General features: G+C 50.4%; 1 protein-coding gene across 1 annotated transcript; it reads right to left on the bottom strand.

The window, feature by feature from the left end:
• Window positions 1-251: 251 nt before the first annotated feature.
• Window positions 252-25,224, bottom strand: eif3ba (eukaryotic translation initiation factor 3, subunit Ba; the record flags this gene model as incomplete). Its single annotated transcript, XM_046310571.1, is given in 16 exon segments — window positions 252-537; window positions 2,534-2,643; window positions 3,037-3,223; window positions 6,013-6,138; window positions 9,548-9,686; window positions 10,399-10,477; window positions 11,662-11,787; window positions 12,622-12,715; window positions 14,795-15,005; window positions 18,491-18,537; window positions 18,762-18,828; window positions 19,952-20,083; window positions 23,274-23,431; window positions 23,722-23,850; window positions 23,962-24,019; window positions 25,105-25,224. Coding segments are annotated over 15 exon segments (1,771 nt in total), but the record flags the coding sequence as incomplete, so codon positions are not given.
• Window positions 25,225-25,393: the final 169 nt, after the last annotated feature.

The following is a 25,393-nucleotide window of genomic DNA, read 5'->3' as shown; positions in this document are numbered from 1 at the left end:
GCCACTTCAACACACTACTACTACTACTGCAACACAGCCTTGAACGTTTGGTCATCAGGAGAACACCCTCTCTAGCCTCACACACACACTGCCACGTCACACACCCAGTCCTCATCCCTCCCGGTGGTGGTGGTCTCCGTCTCCTCGTTATGGTAAGGTGTGACCGTTGCCACGGTAACGACGGTTAAAGACTGCAAGGGGGGGGTGTGTGTAGTCAAGATAAGGATAGAAAGTGAGTGAGCGAGGATAGATTATGATAAGAAAAAAAAAAAACGACAGTATTGTTCTATTTCAAAAAAGTGTCAGAAAAAGACCAAGGTGATGAATAAAAAAATGAAGAGTTTAAAAGTTGGTTTCCTCCCCCTCCCTCAGTTGTTAGCTTGCTGTAGTCGCTACACCACAAGGCACGCTTTGATGATGTCACAAAGAGAGAATGGTGGAACTCTGGCGACTCCCAAGATTCTCAGCGTAGTTTTCCCTCCTCCAGTCGACAAGGCAACGCCCCCCCTCCCCTCTAGTCCCCACGCAAAAATGGACCTGGAGAGAAAGAGGGGGGGGGGTGAGAGACCGTCAAAACCACAGCCAGTTAGTGTGTGTGTGTGTAGTAGTGTGTGTGTATTGAGTGTGTAGTGAGTGTGTGTAGTGAGTGTGTAGTGTGTGTGTGTGTGTGTAGTGAGTGTGTGTGTGTGTAGTGAGTGCGTGTGTGTGTAGTGAGTGCGTGTGTTTGGGTAGTGCGTGTGTTTGGGTAGTGCGTGTGTTTGGGTAGTGCGTGTGTTTGGGTAGTGCGTGTGTTTGGGTAGTGCGTGTGTGTAGTAGTGCGTGTGTGTAGTAGTGTGTGTGTGTGGGTAGTAGCGTGTGTTTGGGTAGTGCGTGTGTGTGTTTGGGTAGTGCGTGTGTGTGTTTGGGTAGTGCGTGTGTGTGTTTGGGTAGTGCGTGTGTGTGTTTGGGTAGTGCGTGTGTGTGTTTGGGTAGTGCGTGTGTGTGTTTGGGTAGTGCGTGTGTGTGTTTGGGTAGTGCGTGTGTGTGTTTGGGTAGTGCGTGTGTGTGTGTGGGTAGTAGCGTGTGTTTGGGTAGTGCGTGTGTGTGTTTGGGTAGTGCGTGTGTGTGTTTGGGTAGTGCGTGTGTGTGTTTGGGTAGTGCGTGCGTTTGGGTAGTGCGTGCGTGTAGTAGTGTGTGTGTAGTAGTGTGTGTGTGTGTAGGTGTGTGTGTGTGTGTGTGTAGTAGTGTGTGTGTGTAGTAGTGTGTGTGTGTGGGTAGTGTGTGTGGGTAGTGCGTGTGTGTGTAGCGTGTGTTTGGGTAGTGTGTGTGTGTGTGGTAGCGTGTGCGTGTTTGTGTGTGTGTGTAGGTAGTGCGTGTGTGTGTGTTTGGGTAGTGCGTGTGTGTGTTTGGGTAGTGCGTGTGTGTGTTTGGGTAGTGCGTGTGTGTGTTTGGGTAGTGCGTGTGTGTGTTTGGGTAGTGCGTGTGTGTGTTTGGGTAGTGCGTGTGTGTGTTTGGGTAGTGCGTGTGTGTGTTTGGGTAGTGCGTGTGTGTGTTTGGGTAGTGCGTGCGTGTGTTTGGGTAGTGCGTGCGTGTAGTAGTGTGTGTGTAGTAGTGTGTGTGTGTAGTAGTGTGTGTGTGTGTGTGTAGTAGTGTGTGTGTGTAGTAGTGTGTGTGTGTGGGTAGTGTGTGTGGGTAGTGCGTGTGTGTAGTAGCGTGTGTTTGGGTAGTGCGTGTGTGTGTGTAGGTAGCGTGTGTGTGTTTGGGTAGTGTGTGTGTGTGTAGGTAGTGCGTGTGTGTGTGTTTGGGTAGTGCGTGTGTGTGTTTGGGTAGTGCGTGTGTGTGTTTGGGTAGTGCGTGTGTGTGTTTGGGTAGTGCGTGTGTGTGTTTGGGTAGTGCGTGTGTGTGTTTGGGTAGTGCGTGTGTGTGTTTGGGTAGTGCGTGTGTGTGTTTGGGTAGTGCGTGTGTGTGTTTGGGTGTGCGTGTGTGTGTTTGGGTAGTGCGTGTGTGTGTTTGGGTAGTGCGTGTGTGTGTTTGGGTAGTGCGTGTGTGTGTTTGGGTAGTGCGTGTGTGTGTGTTGGTAGCGTGTGTGTGTTTGGGTAGTGCGTGTGTGTGTGTTGGTAGCGTGTGTGTGTGTAGGTAGCGTGTGTGTGTGTAGGTAGCGTGTGTGTGTGTAGGTAGCGTGTGTGTGTGTAGGTAGCGTGTGTGTGTGTGTTTGGGTAGTGTGTGTGTGTGTGTGGGTAGGTAGCGTGTGTGGGTAGGTAGCGTGTGTGTGTGTGTAGGTAGCGTGTGTAGGTAGTGTGTGTGTGTGTGTGTGTAGGTAGCGTGTGTGTGTGTGTAGGTAGCGTGTGTGTGTGTAGGTAGCGTGTGTGTGTTTGGGTAGTGTGTGTGTGTAGGTAGCGTGTGTGTGTGTGTTTGGGTAGTGTGTGTGTGTGTGTAGGTAGCCTGTGTGTGTAGGTAGCGTGTGTGTGTTTGGGTAGAGTGTGTGTGTTTGGGTAGTGTGTGTGTGTTTGGGTAGCGTGTGTGTGTGTGTAGGTAGCCTGTGTGTGGGTGTCACCTGCGTAGGGGACTACTCTCCGAGGGGAATGATTTCTTCGTTGATAAAAAACTCAATGGTCTCCTCCTCCCAGTCATCTGTGTTACTGTCCAGCTCGTCAGTGTCCACTCCTAGAGACAGAGAGAGGTCAGGGGTCAAGCTTAGTAAGCCTGGTCCCCAAGCCAGGGGGGGGGTTATCTACGTACCCCCTCGGAGCTGCGGGGGGGTTTATCCATGTACCTCCTCAGAGCTGCGGGGGGGTTATCTACGTACCTCCTCAGAGCTGCGGGGGGGGGGGGGGGGGTTATCCATGTACCTCCTCAGAGCTGCGGGGGGGGGATCTACGTACCTCCTCAGAGCTGCGGGGGGGTTTATCTACGTACCTCCTCAGAGCTGCGGGGGGGGTTATCTACGTACCTCCTCAGAGCTGCGGGGGGGGGTTATCTACGTACCTCCTCAGAGCTGCGGGGGGGGGGGTTATCTACGTACCTCCTCAGAGCTGCGGGGGGGGGTTATCTACGTACCTCCTCGGAGCTGCAGGCGGGCGGTCTTCTGTTCGTGGTGCTGCTGCAGGGCAGCCTCCCGGTAGGTACGGTAGTCCTCCATCATGCTCCTCCTCTTGTCCACCAGCTCCCTGGAGGCCTTCGACTGGCTCAGACGATCCTTCTGCTCAAAGATCTTAGAGTACTTCTTCAGGTCCTTCTTGATCACCTGGGGAACACGGGTCAAAATACAAGAAGAAAAACACGTTACACGTAGCAACAAGACCATCAGGGGTCCCGGCTAAGCCCATGTTATAGTAGCAATTAAGACTGTCAGGGTCCCGGCTAAGCCCATGTTATAGTAGCAATTAAGACTGTCAGGGTCCCGGCTAAGCCCATGTTATAGTAGCAATTAAGACTGTCAGGGTCCCAGCTAAGCCCATGTTATAGTAGCAACAAGACTGTCAGGGTCCCAGCTAAGCCCATGTTATAGTAGCAATTAAGACTGTCAGGGTCCCGGCTAAGCCCATGTTATAGTAGCAATTAAGACTGTCAGGGTCCCGGCTAAGCCCATGTTATAGTAGCAATTAAGACTGTCAGGGTCCCGGCTAAGCCCATGTTATAGTAGCAACAAGACTGTCAGGGTCCCAGCTAAGCCCATGTTATAGTAGCAACAAGACCGTCAGGGTCCCAGCTAAGCCCATGTTATAGTAGCAACAAGACCACCAAGGGTCCCAGCTAAGCCCATGTTATAGTAGCAACAAGACTGTCAGGGTCCCAGCTAGGCCCATGTTATAGTAGCAACAAGACCGTCAGGGTCCCAGCTAAGCCCATTTTATAGTAGCAACAAGACCGCCAGGGTCCCAGCTAAGCCCATTATATAGTAGCAACAAGACCGCCAAGGGTCCCGGCTAAGCCCATGTTATAGTAGCAACAAGACCGCCAAGGGTCCCGGCTAAGCCCATGTTATAGTAGCAACAAGACCACCAAGAGTCCCGGCTAAGCCCATGTTATAGTAGCAACAAGACCGCCAAGGGTCCCGGCTAAGCCCATGTTATAGTAGCAACAAGACTAAGGTTCCCGGCTAAGCCCATGTTATAGTAGCAACAAGACCATTAAGGGTCCCAGCTAAGCCAATGTTATAGTAGCAACAAGACCACCAAGGGTCCCGGCTAAGCCCATGTTATAGTAGCAACAAGACCACCAAGCGTCCCGGCTAAGCCCATGTTATAGTAGCAACAAGACCATCAAGGGTCCCAGCTAAGCCCATGTTATAGTAGCAACAAGACCACCAAGGGTCCCGGCTAAGCCCATGTTATAGTAGCAACAAGACCACCAAGAGTCCCGGCTAAGCCCATGTTATAGTAGCAACAAGACTGTCAGGGTCCCGGCTAAGCCCATGTTATAGTAGCAACAAGACCGCCAAGGGTCCCGGCTAAGCCCATGTTATAGTAGCAACAAGACTGTCAGGGTCCCGTCTAAGCTGATGTTATAGTAGCAACAAGACTGTCAACACCAAGGGTCCCGGCTAAGCCCATGTTATAGTAGCAACAAGACTGTCAGGGTCCCGGCTAAGCCCATGTTATAGTAGCACCAAGACCATCAAGGGTCCCGGCTAAGCCCATGTTATAGTAGCAACAAGACTGTCAACACCAAGGGTCCCGGCTAAGCCCATATTATAGTAGCACCAAGACCATCAAGGGTCCCAGCTTAGCTGATTTTATAGTAGCAACAAGACTGTCAGGGTCCCAGCTTAGCTGATTTTATAGTAGCAACAAGACTGTCAGGGTCCCAGCTTAGCTGATGTTATAGTAGCAACAAGACTGTCAGGGTCCCAGCTTAGCTGATTTTATAGTAGCAACAAGACTGTCAGGGTCCCAGCTTAGCTGATTTTATAGTAGCAACAAGACTGTCAGGGTCCCAGCTTAGCTGCTGTTATAGTAGCAACAAGACTGTCAGGGTCCCAGCTTAGCTGCTGTTATAGTAGCAACAAGACTGTCAGGGTCCCAGCTTAGCTGATGTTATAGTAGCAACAAGACTGTCAACACCAAGGGTCCCGGCTAAGCCCATGTTATAGTAGCAACAAGACTGTCAGGGTCCCAGCTTAGCTGATGTTATAGTAGCAACAAGACTGTCAGGGTCCCAGCTTAGCTGATTTTATAGTAGCAACAAGACTGTCAGGGTCCCAGTTTGGCTGATGTTATAGTAGCAACAAGACCACCAAGGGTCCCGGCTAAGCCCATGTTATAGTAGCAACAAGACTGTCAGGGTCCCAGCTTAGCTGCTGTTATAGTAGCAACAAGACTGTCAGGGTCCCAGCTTAGCTGATGTTATAGTAGCAACAAGACTGTCAACACCAAGGGTCCCGGCTAAGCCCATGTTATAGTAGCAACAAGACTGTCAGGGTCCCAGCTTAGCTGATGTTATAGTAGCAACAAGACTGTCAGGGTCCCAGTTTGGCTGATGTTATAGTAGCAACAAGACCACCAAGGGTCCCGGCTAAGCCCATGTTATAGTAGCAACAAGACTGTCAGGGTCCCAGCTTAGCTGCTGTTATAGTAGCAACAAGACTGTCAGGGTCCCAGCTTAGCTGCTGTTATAGTAGCAACAAGACTGTCAGGGTCCCAGCTTAGCTGATGTTATAGTAGCAACAAGACTGTCAACACCAAGGGTCCCGGCTAAGCCCATGTTATAGTAGCAACAAGACTGTCAGGGTCCCAGCTTAGCTGCTGTTATATATACGCAGTCAGACACATTACAACAAAACTCTTTCGACACACAGAAGTTCAGACAGAAGTCACTACTTGTCCAGACACTGAACGAGTTTTTGGATTCTATTGGTTTAAAACAACCTTGATGACAGAGTAAATAAAATGAAATACTATAAATACTGGACACACACACACACACACACACACACACACACACACACACACACACACACACACACACACACACACACACACACACACACACACACACACACACACACACACACACACACACACACACACACACCTTGATGGAGTCCTGTGTGAGCAGAGTAGCAGGCCGAGGTCTCCAGAGTAGCTGACAGAAACGATCCTTGTTGTTCTTCTGGAGGAGACGCCCCTGGAAGGTCCACAGCCAATAGGCATTGTCCACCTGACGGGAGAGACAACCCCCTTTTTAAAAACACACTTGGTATGGCTCAGATAATAACACACTTGGCTCAGATAATAACACACTATGGCTCAGATAATAACACACTTGGTATGGCTCAGATAATAACACACTTGGTATGGCTCAGATAATAACACACTTGGTATGGCTCAGATAATAACACACTATGGCTCAGATAATAGCACACTATGGCTCAGATAATAACACACTATGGCTCAGATAATAACACACTATGGCTCAGATAATAACACACTATGGCTCAGATAATAGCACACTATGGCTCAGATAATAAGACACTATGGCTCAGATAATAACACACTTGGGTATGGCTCAGATAATAACACACTTGGTGTGGCTCAGATAATAACACACTATGAAAACGTAGAAAACTTGAACATTAAAGAGAGCCGCACACTCTAGGAGCGCAGATGCAAAAAAATTAATGGCCAACGTTTCAACAGCCAAGCTGTTTTCAAATCAAATTTATTTATATAACCCTTCTTACATCAGCTGATATCTCAAAGTGCTGTACAGAAACCCAGCCTAAAACCCCAAACAGCAAGCAATGCAGGTGTAGAAGCACGGTGGCTAGGAAAAACTCCCTAGAAAGGCCAAAACCTAGGAAGAAACCTAGAGAGGAACCAGGCTATCTGGCTGTGCTGTGCTTGTGTGTTTCGACAGCCAAAGCTGTCTTCATCAGGGTATAATCACCCTCTAGGAGCTCCAAGCTGTCTTCATCAGGGTATAATCACCCTCCAGGAGCTCCAAGCTGTCTTCATCAGGGTATAATCACCCTCTAGGAGCTCCAAGCTGTCTTCATCAGGGTATAATCACCCTCTAGGAGCTCCAAGCTGTCTTCATCAGGGTATAATCACCCTCTAGGAGCTCCAAGCTGTCTTCATCAGGGTATAATCACCCTCTAGGAGCTCCAAGCTGTCTTCATCAGGGTATAATCACCCTCTAGGAGCTCCAAGCTGTCTTCATCAGGGTATAATCACCCTCTAGGAGCTCCAAGCTGTCTTCATCAGGGTATAATCACCCTCTAGGAGCTCCAAGCTGTCTTCATCAGGGTATAATCACCCTCTAGGAGCTCCAAGCTGTCTTCATCAGGGTATAATCACCCTCTAGGAGCTCCAAGCTGTCTTCATCAGGGTATAATCACCCTCTAGGAGCTCCAAGCTGTCTTCATCAGGGTATAATCACCCTCTAGGAGCTCCAAGCTGTCTTCATCAGGGTATAATCACCCTCTAGGAGCTCCAAGCTGTCTTCATCAGGGTATAATCACCCTCTAGGAGCTCCAAGCTGTCTTCATCAGGGTATAATCACCCTCTAGGAGCTCCAAGCTGTCTTCATCAGGGTATAATCACCCTCTAGGAGCTCCAAGCTGTCTTCATCAGGGTATAATCACCCTCTAGGAGCTCCAAGCTGTCTTCATCAGGGTATAATCACCCTCTAGGAGCTCCAAGCTGTCTTCATCAGGGTATAATCACCCTCTAGGAGCTCCAAGCTGTCTTCATCAGGGTATAATCACAAACACTGCGGTATGACTCATTTACGTCGTGTCAAAAGACACAGGTGTCTGTCGGTTACTAGTCCAACGCTCTAACCACTAGGCTGCCCTGTCTGTAATCACGGCCCAGAGAGGCCTGATATCATTGGTTAATTATTGTGGTACAAACCAACCTTCATTTGGTTGGTCTTCCATTTAAATAAACATGACAGGAGTTTATTCCCTGTGTGTGTGTGGTGTGTCAGGTGTGTGAGTGTGAGGTGTGTGTGTCAGGTGTGTGTGTGTGTGGTGTGTGTGTGTGAGGTGTGTGAGTGTGAGGTGTGTGTGTGTCAGGTGTGTGTGTCAGGTGTGTGTGTGTGAGGTGTGTGTGTGTGAGGTGTGTGTGTGTGAGGTGTGTGTGTGTGAGGTGTGTGTGTGTGTGTGGTGTGTGTGTGTGGTGTGTGGTGTGTGTGTGTGGTGTGTGTGTCAGGTGTGTGTGTGTGGTGTGTGAGTGTGAGTCAGATGTGTGAGTGTGAGGTGTATGAGTGTGAGGTGTGTCAGGTGTGTGTGTGTGTGTGTGGTGTGTGAGTGTGAGGTGTGTGTGTGTGTCTGGTGTGTGTCAGGTGTGTGAGTGTGAGGTGTGTGTGTGTGTGTCTGGTGTGTGTCAGGTGTGTGAGTGTGAGGTGTGTGTGTGTGAGGTGTGTGTGTGTGAGGTGTGTGTGTGTGTGTGTGAGGTGTGTGTGTGTGAGGTGTGTGTGTGTGGTGTGTGTGTGTGTGGTGTGTGTGTGTGTGTGTGTGTGTGTGTGTGTGTGTGTGTGTGTGTGTGTGTGTGTGTGTGTGTGTGTGTGTGGTGTGTGTGTGTGTGTGTCAGGTGTGTGAGTGTGAGGTGTGTGTGTGTGAGGTGTATGAGTGTGAGGTGTGTGTCAGGTGTGTGAGTGTGAGGTGTGTGTGTGTGAGGTGTATGAGTGTGAGGTGTGTGTCAGGTGTGTGAGTGTGAGGTGTGTGTGTGTGAGGTGTATGAGTGTGAGGTGTGTGTCAGGTGTGTGAGTGTGAGGTGTGTGTGTGTCAGGTGTGTGTGTGTCAGGTGTGTGAGTGTGAGGTGTATGAGTGTGAGGTGTATGAGTGTGAGGTGTGTGAGTGTGAGGTGTGTGTGTGAGTGTGTGGTGTGTGTCAGGTGTGTGTGTGTGTCAGGTGTGTGTGGTGTGTGTGTCAGGTGTGTGTGGTGTGTGTGTCAGGTGTGTGTGGTGTGTGTGTCAGGTGTGTGTGGTGTGTGTGTCAGGTGTGTGTGGTGTGTGAGGTGTGTGGTGTGTGAGGTGTGTGTGTGTGAGGTGTGTGTGTGTGAGGTGTGTGTGTGTCAGGTGTGTGTGTGTGTGTCAGGTGTGTGTGTGTGTGTCAGGTGTGTGTGTGTGTCAGGTGTGTGTGTGTGTCAGGTGTGTGTGTGTGTCAGGTGTGTGTGTGTGTCAGGTGTGTGTGTGTGTCAGGTGTGTGTGTGTGTCAGGTGTGTGTGTGTGTCAGGTGTGTGTGTGTGTCAGGTGTGTGTGTGTGTCAGGTGTGTGTGTGTGTCAGGTGTGTGTGTGTGTCAGGTGTGTGTGTGTGTCAGGTGTGTGTGTGTGTCAGGTGTGTGTGTGTGTCAGGTGTGTGTGTGTGTCAGGTGTGTGTGTGTGTCAGGTGTGTGTGTGTGTCAGGTGTGTGTGTGTGTCAGGTGTGTGTGTGTGTGTCAGGTGTGTGTGTGTGTGTCAGGTGTGTGTGTGTGTGTCAGGTGTGTGTGTGTGTGTCAGGTGTGTGTGTGTGTGTCAGGTGTGTGTGTGTGTGTCAGGTGTGTGTGTGTGTCAGGTGTGTGTGTGTGTCAGGTGTGTGTGTGTGTCAGGTGTGTGTGTGTGAGTGTGTGTGTGTCAGGTGTACCTTGTGACTCCACCAGGACACAGAGGTCACCAGGTATCGTCCCGTAGGGTCCCACTCTACGTCAGAGGCCATGTAGTGTTCAACCATGTTCATCATGGTGCAATCAGAGGTGTCCACAAACGCCAGGGCCCCGTTCATACTGGAGGAGAGGACAGGGTTAACACAGGAGGGGAGATCTCTCTCTCACACACACACACACACCAGGGCCCCGTTCATACTGGAGGAGAGGACAGGGTTAACACAGGAGGGGAGATCTCTCTCTCTCTCTCACACACACACCAGGGCCCCGTTCATACTGGAGGAGAGGACAGGGTTAACACAGGAGGGGAGATCTCTCTCTCTCTCTCTCTCACACACACACAAACGCCAGGGCCCCGTTCATACTGGAGGAGAGGACAGGGTTAACACAGGAGGGGAGCTCTCGCTCTCTCACACACACACACAAACGCCAGTGCCCCGTTCATACTGGAGGAGAGGACAGGGTTAACACAGGAGGGGAGCTCTCTCTCTCCCTCACACACACACCAGGGCCCCGTTTATACTGGAGGAGAGGACAGGGTTAACACAGGAGGGGAGATCTCTCTCTCTCTCACACACACACACAAACGCCAGGGCCCCGTTCATACTGGAGGAGAGGACAGGGTTAACACAGGAGGGGAGATCTCTCACACACACACACACACACACACACGCAGGGCCCCGTTCATACAGGACACAGGGTTAACACACTCTCACACACACACACACACACACACACACACACCACACACACACACACACACACACACACACACACACACACACACACACACACACACACACACACACACACACACACACACGTCTTGTACCTCCTGAGTCCAGCCAGCACCATGAACTGTCCCTGAGGACTCCAGAAGATGCTGTTGGCCTGCTGCTTGTCAAACATCTCTGGAGAGAGAAGGGGGAGGAGAGGAGAGAAGGGGGGGGGAGAGAGAAGGGATAGGGAGAGAGAAGGGAGAGAGAAGGGAGAGGAAGAGAGAAGGGAGAGGAAGAGAGAAGGGAGAGGAAGAGAGAAGGGAGAGAGAAGGGAGAGGAAGAGAGAAGGGAGAGGAAGAGAGAAGGGAGAGAGAAGGGAGAGGAAGAGAGAAGGGAGAGAAGGGGGGAGAGAGGAGAGAGAGGGGGGAGGAGAGACAAGGGGGGAGAGACAAGGGAGAGAGAAGGGGGAGGAGAGAGAAGGGGGAGAGAGAGAAGAGAGAGGGGAGGGGAGAGAAGGGGGGAGAGGAGAGAGAAGGGGAGGGGAGAGAAGGGGAGGAGGAGAGAGAGAGGGGGAGGGGAGAGAAGGGGGAGGAGAGAGAGAGGGGGAGGAGAGAGAAGGGGAGAGGAGAGAGAAGGGGAGAGGAGAGAGAAGGGGAGAGGAGAGAGAAGGGGGAGAGAATGTTACAGTAACAGACTGTGTTGTTTGCCAAAGGACTGAATAGTTCAAACCCCCGAGCTGACAAGGTACAAATCTGTCGTTCTGCCCCTGAACAGGCAGTTAACCCACTGTTCCTAGGCCGTCATTGAAAATAAGAATTTGTTCTTAACTGACTTGCCTGGTTAAATAAAGGTAAAAAAAAATAAAAATAAATAAATAAAAACGACATCTGACAACAGTAGAGACGGAATAACTTATAGACATTACAGAGTCATGAGATTCTCAGGTAAAGGTTGGACTGAGAGAGAGGGGGGAGACATCCTTATAGACATTACAGAGTCATGAGATTCTCAGGTAAAGGTTGGACTGAGAGAGAGGGGGGCAACCTTATAGACATTACAGAGTCATGAGATATTCTCAGGTAAAGGTTGGACTGAGAGAGAGGGGGGGGGCAACCTTATAGACATTACAGAGTCATGAGATATTCTCAGGTAAAGGTTGGACTGAGAGGGGGGGGAGACATCCTTATAGACATTACAGTCATGAGATATTCTCAGGTAAAGGTTGGACTGAGAGAGGGGGGGGGGAGACATCCTTATAGACATTACAGAGTCATGAGATATTCTCAGGTAAAGGTCAGACTGAGAGAGGGGGGGGGGAGACATCCTTATAGACATTACAGAGTCATGAGATATTCTCAGGTAAAGGTTGGACTCACTGATGAGTTCGATCTTCCCGTTGTTCTTGACGTGGTAGAACGAGGCGTTGATTCTGGGAGATTCACCGTGCAGGACGGCAAACTTACTGCCGTTGGGCTCCCACGCAAACGCTATGATGCTCTCCGCTAGGGGACGACAACACTGGTGTTATTATACCTGGTGGTGTTACTATACCTGGTGGTGTTACTATACCTGGTGGTGTTACTATACCTGGTGGTGTTACTATACCTGGTGGTGTTACTATACCTGGTGGTGTTATTATACCTGGTGGTGTTATTATACCTGGTGGTGTTATTATACCTGGTGGTGTTACTGCACCCAGTGGTGTTACTGCACCCGGTGGTGTTACTATACCTGGTGGTGTTACTATACCTGGTGGTGTTACTATACCTGGTGGTGTTACTATACCCGGTGGTGTTACTGCACCCGGTGGTGTTACTATACCCGGTGGTGTTACTATACCTGGTGGTGTTACTATACCTGGTGGTGTTACTATACCTGGTGGTGTTACTATACCTGGTGGTGTTACTATACCTGGTGGTGTTACTATACCTGGTGGTGTTACTGCACCTGGTGGTGTTACCTGGTGGTGTTACCTGGTGGTGTTACCTGGTGGTGTTACCTGGTGGTGTTACCTGGTGGTGTTACTGCACCTGGTGGTGTTGCTGCACCTGGTGGTGTTGCTGCACCTGGTGGTGTTACTATACCTACAAACGCTATGATGCTCTCCGCTAGGGGACGACAACACTGGTGTTATTATACCTGGTGGTGTTACTGCACCTGGTGGTGTTACTATACCTGGTGGTGTTACTATACCTGGTGGTGTTACTGCACCTGGTGGTGTTACTGCACCTGGTGGTGTTACTGCACCTGGTGGTGTTACTGCACCTGGTGGTGTTACTGTACATTATCAATGGGGGGGTTCTGTCCATCTTGTCAGAGTGGGGGGTGTGCTTTACCAGTTTTAGATTCCGGGTCTCCCTTCATCTCCACCACGTCAACAGGAACCTGCTTCTCTCTCATCCTGAAGATCTCAAAGTTGGTCACCACACCCTGAGAGAAGGTGAGAACGAGAGGAGAGAGAAGAGGAGAGAACAGACAGGAGGAGAGAGAATGATGGAGGAGATGACAGAGGAGAGAAAATGGAGGAGAGGAGAGAACGAGAGGATAGGAGGATGACAGAGGAGAAAGAATGATGGAGGAGATGACAGAGAGGACAGACAGGAGGAGAGGAGGAGAGAACGAGAGAAGAGGACAGACAGGAGGAGAGAACAAGAGGAGAGGACAGACAGGGGGAGAGGAGGAGAGAACGAGAGGAGAGACAGGAGGAGAGACCGAGAGGAGAGACAGGAGGAGAGAACGAGAGGAGAGACGGGAGGAGAAACGATGGAGAGACAGAGGAGAGACAAGAAGAGGACAGACATGAGGAGAGGAGGAGGACAGAGGAGAGAAGGAGGAGAGGAGAGAGGACTGACAGAGGATGAGGACAGAGAGAAAGGAGACTTGGAAATGAGGTTTAACATCAAAGCATTCACCCTCCCTCTGTTCTCCTCCCCCCTTCACCCTCCCTGTTCTCCTGCCCCTTCACCCTCCCTCTGTTCTCCTGCCCCTTCACCCTCCCTCTGTTCTCCTCCCCTCCGGTCACATTCACCCTCCCTCTGTTCTCCTCCCCCCTTCACTAACCTGAGTTCCTTTAGGTGTCCGGTCCACCTTGACACAGAGGTAGTCTCCCTGTCTCTGTCCCCCCTTCACTAACCTGAGTTCCTTTAGGTGTCCGGTCCACCTTGACACAGAGGTAGTCTCCCTGTCTCTGTCCCCCCTCCTTCACTAACCTGAGTTCCTTTAGGTGTCCGGTCCACCTTGACACAGAGGTAGTCTCCCTGTCTCTGTCCCCCCCCTTCACTAACCTGAGTTCCTTTAGGTGTCCGGTCCACCTTGACACAGAGGTAGTCTCCCTGTCTCTGCCCCCCCCCCTTCACTAACCTGAGTTCCTTTAGGTGTCCGGTCCACCTTGACACAGAGGTAGTCTCCCTGTCTCTGTCCCCCCCCTTCACTAACCTGAGTTCCTTTAGGTGTCCGGTCCACCTTGACACAGAGGTAGTCTCCCTGTCTCTGCCCCCCCCCTTCACTAACCTGAGTTCCTTTAGGTGTCCGGTCCACCTTGACACAGAGGTAGTCTCCCTCACTAACCTGAGTTCCTTTAGGTGTCCGGTCCACCTTGACACAGAGGTAGTCTCCCTGTCTCTGCCCCCCCCCCCCCTTCACTAACCTGAGTTCCTTTAGGTGTCCGGTCCACCTTGACACAGAGGTAGTCTCCCTGTCTCTGCCCCCCCTTCACTAACCTGAGTTCCTTTAGGTGTCCGGTCCACCTTGACACAGAGGTAGTCTCCCTGTCTCTGCCCCCCTTCACTAACCTGAGTTCCTTTAGGTGTCCGGTCCACCTTGACACAGAGGTAGTCTCCCCCCCCTTCACTAACCTGAGTTCCTTTAGGTGTCCGGTCCACCTTGACACAGAGGTAGTCTCCCTGTCTCTGTCCCCCCCCTTCACTAACCTGAGTTCCTTTAGGTGTCCGGTCCACCTTGACACAGAGGTAGTCTCCCTGTCTCTGCCCCCCCCCCCCTTCACTAACCTGAGTTCCTTTAGGTGTCCGGTCCACCTTGACACAGAGGTAGTCTCCCCCCCCTCACTAACCTGAGTTCCTTTAGGTGTCCGGTCCACCTTGACACAGAGGTAGTCTCCCTGTCTCTGCCCCCCCCCTTCACTAACCTGAGTTCCTTTAGGTGTCCGGTCCACCTTGACACAGAGGTAGTCTCCCTGTCTCTGCCCCCCCCCCCCCCTTCACTAACCTGAGTTCCTTTAGGTGTCCGGTCCACCTTGACACAGAGGTAGTCTCCCCCCCCTTCACTAACCTGAGTTCCTTTAGGTGTCCGGTCCACCTTGACACAGAGGTAGTCTCCCTGTCTCTGTCCCCCCTTCACTAACCTGAGTTCCTTTAGGTGTCCGGTCCACCTTGACACAGAGGTAGTCTCCCTGTCTCTGTCCCCCCCCTTCACTAACCTGAGTTCCTTTAGGTGTCCGGTCCACCTTGACACAGAGGTAGTCTCCCTGTCTCTGCCCCCCCCTTCACTAACCTGAGTTCCTTTAGGTGTCCGGTCCACCTTGACACAGAGGTAGTCTCCCTGTCTCTGCCAGTGGAGTTTACAGTCCACCACATTGAAGAGGTTCCTGACTCTGATCTCCTGTCTGGAGGGAAGCTGCATCAGAGTCACTCTGGCTGGGATGTCTTTGTCCTCGGGGACCCAGAACGCTATGATGTTATCGCCTGGGGACCAGGAGAAGTCCCTGCAGAGGGGAGGAGGGGATTAGTACACACACACACCGCTATGATGACATCACCTGGTGGTATTCCTCTAACTAGTCTCTAAGGGTCAACATCCCCAGGATAAAGACATAACAGATTGTACTAACTGATTAAGGGTCAACATGATAACAGATTGTACTAACTGATTAAGGGTCAACATGATAACAGATTGTACTAACTGATTAAGGGTCAACATGTTTGGGATGTTTGACAGGTGGTATTACTCTAACTAGTCTCTGTCTGACAGGTGGTATTCCTCTAACTAGTCTCTGTCTGACAGGTGGTATTCTCTAACTAGTCTCTGTCTGACAGGTGGTATTCTCTAACTAGTCTCTGTCTGACAGGTGGTATTCCTCTAACTAGTCTCTGTCTGACAGGTGGTATCCCTCTAACTAGTCTCTGTCTGACAGGTGGTATCCCTCTAACTAGTCTCTGTCTGACAGGTGGTATCCCTCTAACTAGTCTCTGTCTGACAGGTGGTATCCCTCTAACTAGTCTCTGTCTGACAGGTGGTATCCCTCTAACTAGTCTCTGTCTGACAGGTGGTATCCCTCTAACTAGTCTCTGTCTGACAGGTGGTATCCCTCTAACTAGTCTCTGTCTGACAGGTGGTATCCCTCTAACTAGTCTCTGTCTGACAGGTGGTATCCCTCTAACTAGTCTCTGTCTGACAGGTGGTATCCCTCTAACTAGTCTCTGTCTGACAGGTGGTATCCCTCTAACTAGTCTCTGTCTGACAGGTGGTATTCCTCTAACTAGTCTCTGTCTGACAGGTGGTATTCCTCTAACTAGTCTCTGTCTGACAGGTGGTATTCCTCTAACTAGTCTGTCTGACAGGTGGTATTCCTTTAACTAGTCTCTGTCTGACAGGTGGTATTCCTCTAACTAGTCTCTGTCTGACAGGTGGTATTCCTCTAACTAGTCTCTGTCTGACAGGTGGTATTCCTCTAACTAGTCTCTGTCTGACAGGTGGTATTCCTCTAACTAGTCTCTGTCTGACAGGTGGTGTTCCTCTAGTCTCTGTCTGACAGGTGGTGTTCCTCTAGTCTCTGTCTGACAGGTGGTATTCCTCTAGTCTCTGTCTGACAGGTGGTGTTCCTCTAGTCTCTGTCTGACAGGTGGTATCCCTCTAACTAGTCTCTGTCTGACAGGTGGTATCCCTCTAACTAGTCTCTGTCTGACAGGTGGTATTCCTCTAACTAGTCTCTGTCTGACAGGTGGTATTCCTCTAACTAGTCTCTGTCTGACAGGTGGTATTCCTCTAACTAGTCTGTCTGACAGGTGGTATTCCTTTAACTAGTCTCTGTCTGACAGGTGGTATTCCTCTAACTAGTCTCTGTCTGACAGGTGGTATTCCTCTAACTAGTCTCTGTCTGACAGGTGGTATTCCTCTAACTAGTCTCTGTCTGACAGGTGGTATTCCTCTAACTAGTCTCTGTCTGACAGGTGGTGTTCCTCTAGTCTCTGTCTGACAGGTGGTGTTCCTCTAGTCTCTGTCTGACAGGTGGTGTTCCTCTAGTCTCTGTCTGACAGGTGGTGTTCCTCTAGTCTCTGTCTGACAGGTGGTGTTCCTCTAGTCTCTGTCTGACAGGTGGTGTTCCTCTAGTCTCTGTCTGACAGGTGGTATTCCTCTAGTCTCTGTCTGACAGGTGGTATTCCTCTAGTCTCTGTCTGACAGGTGGTGTTCCTCTAGTCTCTGTCTGACAGGTGGTATTCCTCTAACTAGTCTCTGTCTGACAGGTGGTATTCCTCTAACTAGTCTCTGTCTGACAGGTGGTATTCCTCTAACTAGTCTCTGTCTGACAGGTGGTATTCCTCTAACTAGTCTCTGTCTGACAGGTGGTATTCCTCTAGTCTCTGTCTGACAGGTGGTATTCCTCTAGTCTCTGTCTGACAGGTGGTGTTCCTCTAGTCTCTGTCTGACAGGTGGTATTCCTCTAACTAGTCTCTGTCTGACAGGTGGTATTCCTCTAACTAGTCTCTGTCTGACAGGTGGTATTCCTCTAACTAGTCTCTGTCTGACAGGTGGTATTCCTCTAACTAGTCTCTGTCTGACAGGTGGTATTCCTCTAGTCTCTGTCTGACAGGTGGTATTCCTCTAACTAGTCTCTGTCTGACAGGTGGTATTCCTCTAACTAGTCTGTCTGACAGGTGGTATTCCTCTAACTAGTCTCTGTCTGACAGGTGGTATTCCTCTAACTAGTCTCTGTCTGACAGGTGGTATTCCTCTAACTAGTCTCTGTCTGACAGGTGGTATTCCTCTAGTCTCTGTCTGACAGGTGGTATTCCTCTAGTCTCTGTCTGACAGGTGGTGTTCCTCTAACTAGTCTCTGTCTGACAGGTGGTATTCCTCTAACTAGTCTCTGTCTGACAGGTGGTATTCCTCTAACTAGTCTCTGTCTGACAGGTGGTATTCCTCTAACTAGTCTCTGTCTGACAGGTGGTATTCCTCTAACCAGTCTCTGTCTGACAGGTGGTATTCCTCTAACCAGTCTCTGTCTGACAGGTGGTATTCCTCTAACTAGTCTCTGTCTGACAGGTGGTATTCCTCTAACTAGTCTCTGTCTGACAGGTGGTATTCCTCTAACTAGTCTCTGTCTGACAGGTGGTATTCCTCTAACTAGTCTCTGTCTGACAGGTGGTATTCCTCTAACTAGTCTCTGTCTGACAGGTGGTATTCCTCTAACTAGTCTCTGTCTGACAGGTGGTATTCCTCTAACTAGTCTCTGTCTGACAGGTGGTATTCCTCTAACTAGTCTCTGTCTGACAGGTGGTATTCCTCTAACTAGTCTCTGTCTGACAGGTGGTAATTCCTCTAACTAGTCTCTGTCTGACAGGTGGTATTCCTCTAACTAGTCTCTGTCTGACAGGTGGTATTCCTCTAACTAGTCTCTGTCTGACAGGTGGTATTCCTCTAACTAGTCTCTGTCTGACAGGTGGTATTCCTCTAACTAGTCTCTGTCTGACAGGTGGTATTCCTCTAACTAGTCTCTGTCTGACAGGTGGTATTCCTCTAACTAGTCTCTGTCTGACAGGTGGTATTCCTCTAACTAGTCTCTGTCTGACAGGTGGTATTCCTCTAACTAGTCTCTGTCTGACAGGTGGTATTCCTCTAGTCTCTGTCTGACAGGTGGTATTCCTCTAGTCTCTGTCTGACAGGTGGTATTCCTCTAGTCTCTGTCTGACAGGTGGTATTCCTCTAGTCTCTGTCTGACAGGTGGTATTCCTCTAGTCTCTGTCTGACAGGTGGTATTCCTCTAACTAGTCTCTGTCTGACAGGTGGTATTCCTCTAACTAGTCTCTGTCTGACAGGTGGTATTCCTCTAACTAGTCTCTGTCTGACAGGTGGTATTCCTCTAACTAGTCTGTCTGACAGGTGGTATTCCTCTAGTCTCTGTCTGACAGGTGGTATTCCTCTAGTCTCTGTATGCTATATATATATAACACCCCCCGGATATAGACTTACTTGATACCACTGATCTTCAGACTCTTCTTATCCAACAGGCCCATGGACTACGACAGGAGAAAACAGGATGTTATTAAGTATGGACACACCAGTCTGTTACACCTAGACACTCAGAGTAATACTGGTCAATCTAACTTACTGGGGTCATAGATGCTCAGAGTAATACTGGTCAATCTAACTTACTGGGGTCATAGATGCTCAGAGTAATACTGGTCAATCTAACTTACTGGGGTCATAGACACTCAGAGTAATACTGGTCAATCTAACTTACTGGGGTCTCGTAGATGCTCAGTGTGTCCTGGGTCATCCTGGCAAAGAACTTCCCATCATGACTCCACCTGGAGAAACAGACACACGTTAGACCACTGCAGCTAGGGAGAGAACCAAGACAGTTAGGGGAGAGAACCAAGACAGTTAGGGGAGAGAACCAAGACAGTTAGGGGAGAGAACCAAGACAGTTAGGGGAGAGAACCAAGACAGTTAGGGGAGAGAACCAAGACAGTTAGGGGAGAGAACCAAGACAGTTAGGGGAGAGAACCAAGACAGACCACTGCAGCTAGGGAGAGAACCAAGACAGTTAGGAGAGAGAACCAAGACAGTTAGTGGAGAGAACCAAGACAGTTAGGGGAGAGAACCAAGACAGTTAGGGGAGAGAACCAAGACAGTTAGGGGAGAGAACCAAGACAGTTAGGGGAGAGAACCAAGACAGTTAGGGGAGAGAACCAAGACAGACCGCTGCAGCTAGGGAGAGAACCAAGACAGTTAGGGGAGAGAACCAAGACAGTTAGGGGAGAGAACCAAGACAGTTAGGGAAGAGAACCAAGACAGTTAGGGAAGAGAACCAAGACAGTTAGGGAAGAGAACCAAGACAGTTAGGGAAGAGAACCAAGACAGAACGCTGCAGCTAGGGAGAGAACCAAGACAGTTAGGGGAGAGAACCAAGACAGAAAGCAAGAGAAACAAGTTCTGCTACAGTTCTTGGCTACTAGAACAGAGGGGTGGTAGTCAGGCCTTACTAGAAGATGTAGAGACATGAAAACAGAGGGGTGGGTAGTCAGGCCTTACTAGAAGATGTAGAGACATGAAAACAGAGAGGGGTGGTAGTCAGGCCTTACTAGAAGATGTAGAGACATGAAAACAGAGGGGTGGGTAGTCAGGCCTTACTAGAAGATGTAGAGACATGAAAACAGAGAGGTGGGTAGTCAGGCCTTACTAGAAGATACAGAGAGGTGGGTAGTCAGGCCTTACTAGAAGATGTAGAGAGGAACAGGATAGAGACATGAAAACAGAGGGGTGGGTAGTCAGGCCTTACTAGAAGATGTAGAGACATGAAAACAGAGAGAGGTGGGTAGTCAGGCCTTACTAGAAGATGTAGAGACATGAAAACAGAGAGGTGGGTAGTCAGGCCTTACTAGAAGATGTAGAGACATGAAAACAGAGAGGTGGGTATTCAGTCCTTACTTGAAGATGGGCCAGTGGGCGGAGCTCTCACAGTGAAAGCCTCTCTTCTTCTGGCCAGTCAGAATGTCCCAGATGATGATGGCCTGGGGGTCCTCCTTAGTGTCCATCAGGGGACTGAACGTCACCACGTACCTACAAAGCATTACATAACACCGTTATGTGTAGCTTCATAAGGATTCGTACAGATGACATAGACAGGTTATAACCACACTAGGCTCACCATGTACAGGGTAACTGCCAAAATGAAAGGAAACACTCGAGTCAACGAGGGGGGTACAAAGTACATTGATTAACATCCCATCATGCTTAGGGGCGGCAGCGTAGCATAGTGGTTAGAGCTTTGGACTAGTTATCGGAAGGTTGCGAGTTCAAACCCCCCGAGCTGACAAGGTCTGTCGTTCTGCCCCTGAACAGGCAGTTAACCCACTGTTCCTAGACCAGTTAACCCACTGTTCCTAGACCAGTTAACCCACTGTTCCTAGGCCGTCATTGAAAATAAGAATTTGTTCTTAACTGACTTGCCTAGTTAAATAAAGGTAAAAAAAAAAAAAATCCCAGTGATTAGACACACCCGGTCCCTATTCCCAGTGATTAGACACACCCTATTCCCAGTGATTAGACACACCCGGTCCCTATTCCCAGTGATTAGACACACCCTATTCCCAGTGATTAGACACACCCTATTCCCAGTGATTAGACACACCCGGTCCCTATTCCCAGTGATTAGACACACCCTATTCCCAGTGATTAGACACACCCTATTCCCAGTGATTAGACACACCCTATTCCCAGTGATTAGACACACCCTATTCCCAGTGATTAGACACACCCTATTCCCAGTGATTAGACACACCCTATTCCCAGTGATTAGTAGTGATTAGACCCTATTGTATAAGTGTGCCCTTGGTTTACTTTTGTCCTGACGATATATTGTTACAATGTCCGTTGGTGCGTGTGAGTACCTGTGCTGTCTGTTTTGGGCTTACGTGTCATTGTGTGGATGACTACAGGTCTCGTCCCGTGTGTTAGTCATTGTGCGGATGATTACAGGTCTCGTCCCGTGTGTTAGTCATTGTGCGGATGATTACAGGTCTTGTCACGTGTGTTAGTCATTGTGCGGATGATTACGGGTCTCGTCCCATGTGTTAGTCATTGTGCGGATGATTACGGGTCTCGTCCCATGTGTTAGTCATTGTGCGCTTGTGTTATTTATTCGAGGTACTCCTCTCGTTTTGGAGTTTAAATCCTGTGTGTTGTATACGTGTTTGCTTGGTCTTCGTCCCCGTGCCTGTACATAACAACAACATTACGTATTCCTGCGCCCGTCTCCCGAACCTTTACGCCAGCGTGACACACCCCTCTAATTCCAGAAACGCATAGAATCTACGCCGACGAGCATCGAAGCTGTTCTGGCTGGTGGTGCAACACCCTATTAAGACACTTTATGTTGGGGTTTCCTTTATTCTGGCAGTTACATGTAGCTACCAAGCATTATAACCCTTTTATGTAGCTTCACACGGCTTCATACCGCCGACAGAGCTACCACTAGGGCATGGGGGTGTCCACGGTGTCCATCAGGGGACTGGACGTGACGGCGACGTCCCTATGAAGCGTTATAACATCTTAAAAAGCTTAATAAGACTACATAGTTACATTATGGCCTGAAGGTCCTCAGTTACTATCAGGGAATTAAGCATTATAACAACGTAATGTAGCTTCATTTTTATTTTACCTTTATTTAACTAGGCAAGTCAGTTAAGAATAAATTCTTATTTTCAATGACGGTCTAGTGGGTTAACTGCCTTTTTCAGGGGCAGAACGACAGATTTTTACCTTGTTGCCTCGAGGATTCAATCTCGGAACCTGTCTGTTACAAGTCCAACGCTCTAACCACTAGGCTACCTGTCCCCCCTAACCACTAGGCTACCTGTCCCCCCCCTCTAACCACTAGGCTACCTGTCCCCCTCTAACCACTAGGCTACCTGTCCCCCCTCTAACCACTAGGCTACCTGTCCCCCCCTCTAACCACTAGGCTACCTGCCCCCCTCTAACCACTAGGCTACCTGCCCCCCCCCTCTAACCACTAGGCTACCTGCCCCCCCTAACCCCCCTCTAACCACTAGGCTACCTGCCCCCCCTCTAACCACTAGGCTACCCGTCCCCCTACTCTAACCACTAGGCTACCCGTCCCCCCCCTCTAACCACTAGGCTACCTACCCCCCCCTCTAACCACTAGGCTACCTGTCCCCCCTCTAACCACTAGGCTACCTGTCCCCCCCCTAACCACTAGGCTACCTGTCCCCCCTCTAACCACTAGGCTACCTGTCCCCCCTCTAACCACTAGGCTACCTGTCCCCCCTCTAACCACTAGGCTACCTGTCCCCCCCCTAACCACTAGGCTACCTGCCCCCCCTAACCACTAGGCTACCTGCCCCCCTAACCACTAGGCTACCTGCCCCCCACCTAACCACTAGGCTACCTGCCCCCCACCTAACCACTAGGCTACCTGCCCCCCCCCCTCTAACCACTAGGCTACCCGTCCCCCCCTCTAACCACTAGGCTACCTGTCCCCCCCCTAACCACTAGGCTACCTGCCCCCCACCTAACCACTAGGCTACCTGCCCCCCACCTAACCACTAGGCTACCTGCCCCCCACCTAACCACTAGGCTACCTGCCCCCACCTAACCACTAGGCTACCTGCCCCCCCACCTAACCACTAGGCTACCTGCCCCCCACCTAACCACTAGGCTACCTGCCCCCCACCTAACCACTAGGCTACCTGCCCCCTCTAACCACTAGGCCACCCCCCCCCCCACCTCTAACCACTAGGCTACCTGCCCCCCCCCCTAACCACTAGGCTACCTGCCCCCCTCTAACCACTAGGCTACCTGCCGCCCCCTCTAACCACTAGGCTACCTGTCCCCCCTCTAACCACTAGGCTACCTGTCCCCCCTCTAACCACTAGGCTACCTGCCCCCCCCTCTAACCACTAGGCTACCTGCCCCCCTCTAACCACTAGGCTACCTGCCCCCCCCCCTAACCACTAGGCTACCTGCCCCCCCTCTAACCACTAGGCTACCTGCCCCCCCCTCTAACCACTAGGCTACCTGCCCCCCTACCTGCCCCCCCCCTCTAACCACTAGGCTACCCCCCCCCCTCTAACCACTAGGCTACCCCCCCCTCTAACCACTAGGCTACCTGCCCCCCCCTCTAACCACTAGGCTACCTGCCCCCCCCCTAACCACTAGGCTACCTGCCGCCCCATCAGGCTTCATAGATGTGATCTAGACAGGCATGTATTATTCATTAGCGATTGGTTACCTCTCGCAGGGGGAGAAGTCGATCAGAGACACTCCCTGGTGGCTGAAACGTTGGATCTGCTTGAACTTCTCTCCGCCCCACAATGCAATGCCTCGCTGGTGGAACGTGGCCAGGTAGGTTCCCTTGGGAGACCAGCGGACATAGGTCTCTGTCCAGCGCTACAGGGACACGACACGGTCACAACCTCAGAATTAAATCAAAAGAATTAAACCACGGCTAAGATTCTGATTTACCCAATCTGATTGGTTGAACCATCATCTCACTGCGCTGTCGTGATTCTGATTTACCCAATCATCAAGCCTTCTACTTTTCAAGCATCAAAAAGCCGTAAAAGGTATTTCTGTAGATGGAGAATGTGCTCAGTGCAAAAAAAAAAAAAAAAAAAAACTCTGATTGGTTGAACCATCATCTCACTGCGCTGTCGTGATTGGTCGAATGGTTGACTCACCGCCCTCTCCTCGGAGACGATTGGATCCTTGGCGTCGTTGTTGAAGATGGCGGTCCTCTCTCCTGATTCGTAGATGACGCTGTACTGGTCACGACAGTCAGGATCCTCCATCCAGTGACGCATGTTACCCTGGCAACACAAACAGGAAGTGGCCGTTAGTAATGACCCCCCCCCCTCCTCCACAACACCGGGTGGGTATTCTCTGAACGTGTGGCTGAAGTGACAGTGTGTAACACTCACAAAGTCCTTGAAGGGCTGCTTCTCAGGAGTCTCCCACTCGTCACTGATGCTCATGTACCTGGAACACAACGTCACCATCTACAGCAGACAGTTCTATATCATGTATATCTATGGCAAACAATTCTGCCGTGTTGATGTTGTGCCTAGATGCCCTGAACACCCCATATAACAGCTGGAATGATGCTCCCGGACACCCCATATAACAACTGGAATGATGCTCCCGGACACCCCATATAACAGCTGGAATGATGCCCCTAGACACCCCATATAACAGCTGGAATGATGCTCCCGGACACCCCATATAACAGCTGGAATGATGCCCAGAACATCCCATATAACAGCTGGAGTGATGCTCCCGGACACCCCATATAACAGCTGGAATGATGCCCCCAGACACCCCATATAACAGCTGGAATGATGGCCCCGGACACCCCATATAACAGCTGGAATGATGCCCCTGAACACCCCATATAACAGCTGGAGCGATGCTCCCGGACACCCCATATAACAGCTGGAATGATGCTCCCGAACACCCCATATAACAGCTGGAATGATGCCCCTAGACACCCCATATAACAGCTGGAATGATGCTCCCGGACACCCCATATAACAGCTGGAATGATTCCCTGAACACCCCATATAACAGCTGGAATGATGCTCCCGGACACCCCATATAACAGCTGGAATGATGCCCCTAGACACCCCATATAACAGCTGGAATGATGCCCCTAGACACCCCATATAACAGCTGGAATGATGCCCTGAACACCCCATATAACAGCTGGAATGATGCTCCCGGACACCCCATATAACAGCTGGAATGATGCCCCTAGACACCCCATATAACAGCTGGAATGTTGGCCCCGGACACCCCATATAACAGCTGGAATGTTGGCCCAAACACCCCATATAACAGCTGGAATGATGCTCCCGGACACCCCATATAACAGCTGGAGTGATGCCCCCGAACACCCCATATAACAGCTGGAATGATGCTCCCGGACACCCCATATAACAGCTGGAATGATGCCCCTAGACACCCCATATAACAGCTGGAGTGATGCTCCCGGACACCCCATATAACAGCTGGAATGATGCTCCCGGACACCCCATATAACAGCTGGAGTGATGGTGTTTTCTTACTTGTCGAAGTCGGTGAACACATTGACTCTGAAGGTGTGCTGCTTGTCCAGCTTGTAGCCGTCAGCGTTCTTCACTGCCTCCAGAGCCTGAGTGGGAGCCCCATACTCCAGGAAGATGTACCTATAGAGGAGATAACTACAGGTTAACTAACTACAGGTCTGAGTGGGATACTCCAGGAAGATGTACCTATAGAGGAGATAACTACAGGTTAACTAACTACAGGTCTGAGTGGGATACTCCAGAAACATGTACCTACAGAGGAGATAACTACAGGTTAACTAACTACCTA

This window comes from Oncorhynchus gorbuscha, linkage group LG18, assembly GCF_021184085.1.
Source record: "Oncorhynchus gorbuscha isolate QuinsamMale2020 ecotype Even-year linkage group LG18, OgorEven_v1.0, whole genome shotgun sequence".
Classification (NCBI taxonomy): domain Eukaryota; kingdom Metazoa; phylum Chordata; class Actinopteri; order Salmoniformes; family Salmonidae; genus Oncorhynchus; species Oncorhynchus gorbuscha.
The sequence above is the reverse complement of the archived record's forward strand: the minus strand, read 5'-3'. Positions and strand labels throughout refer to the sequence as shown.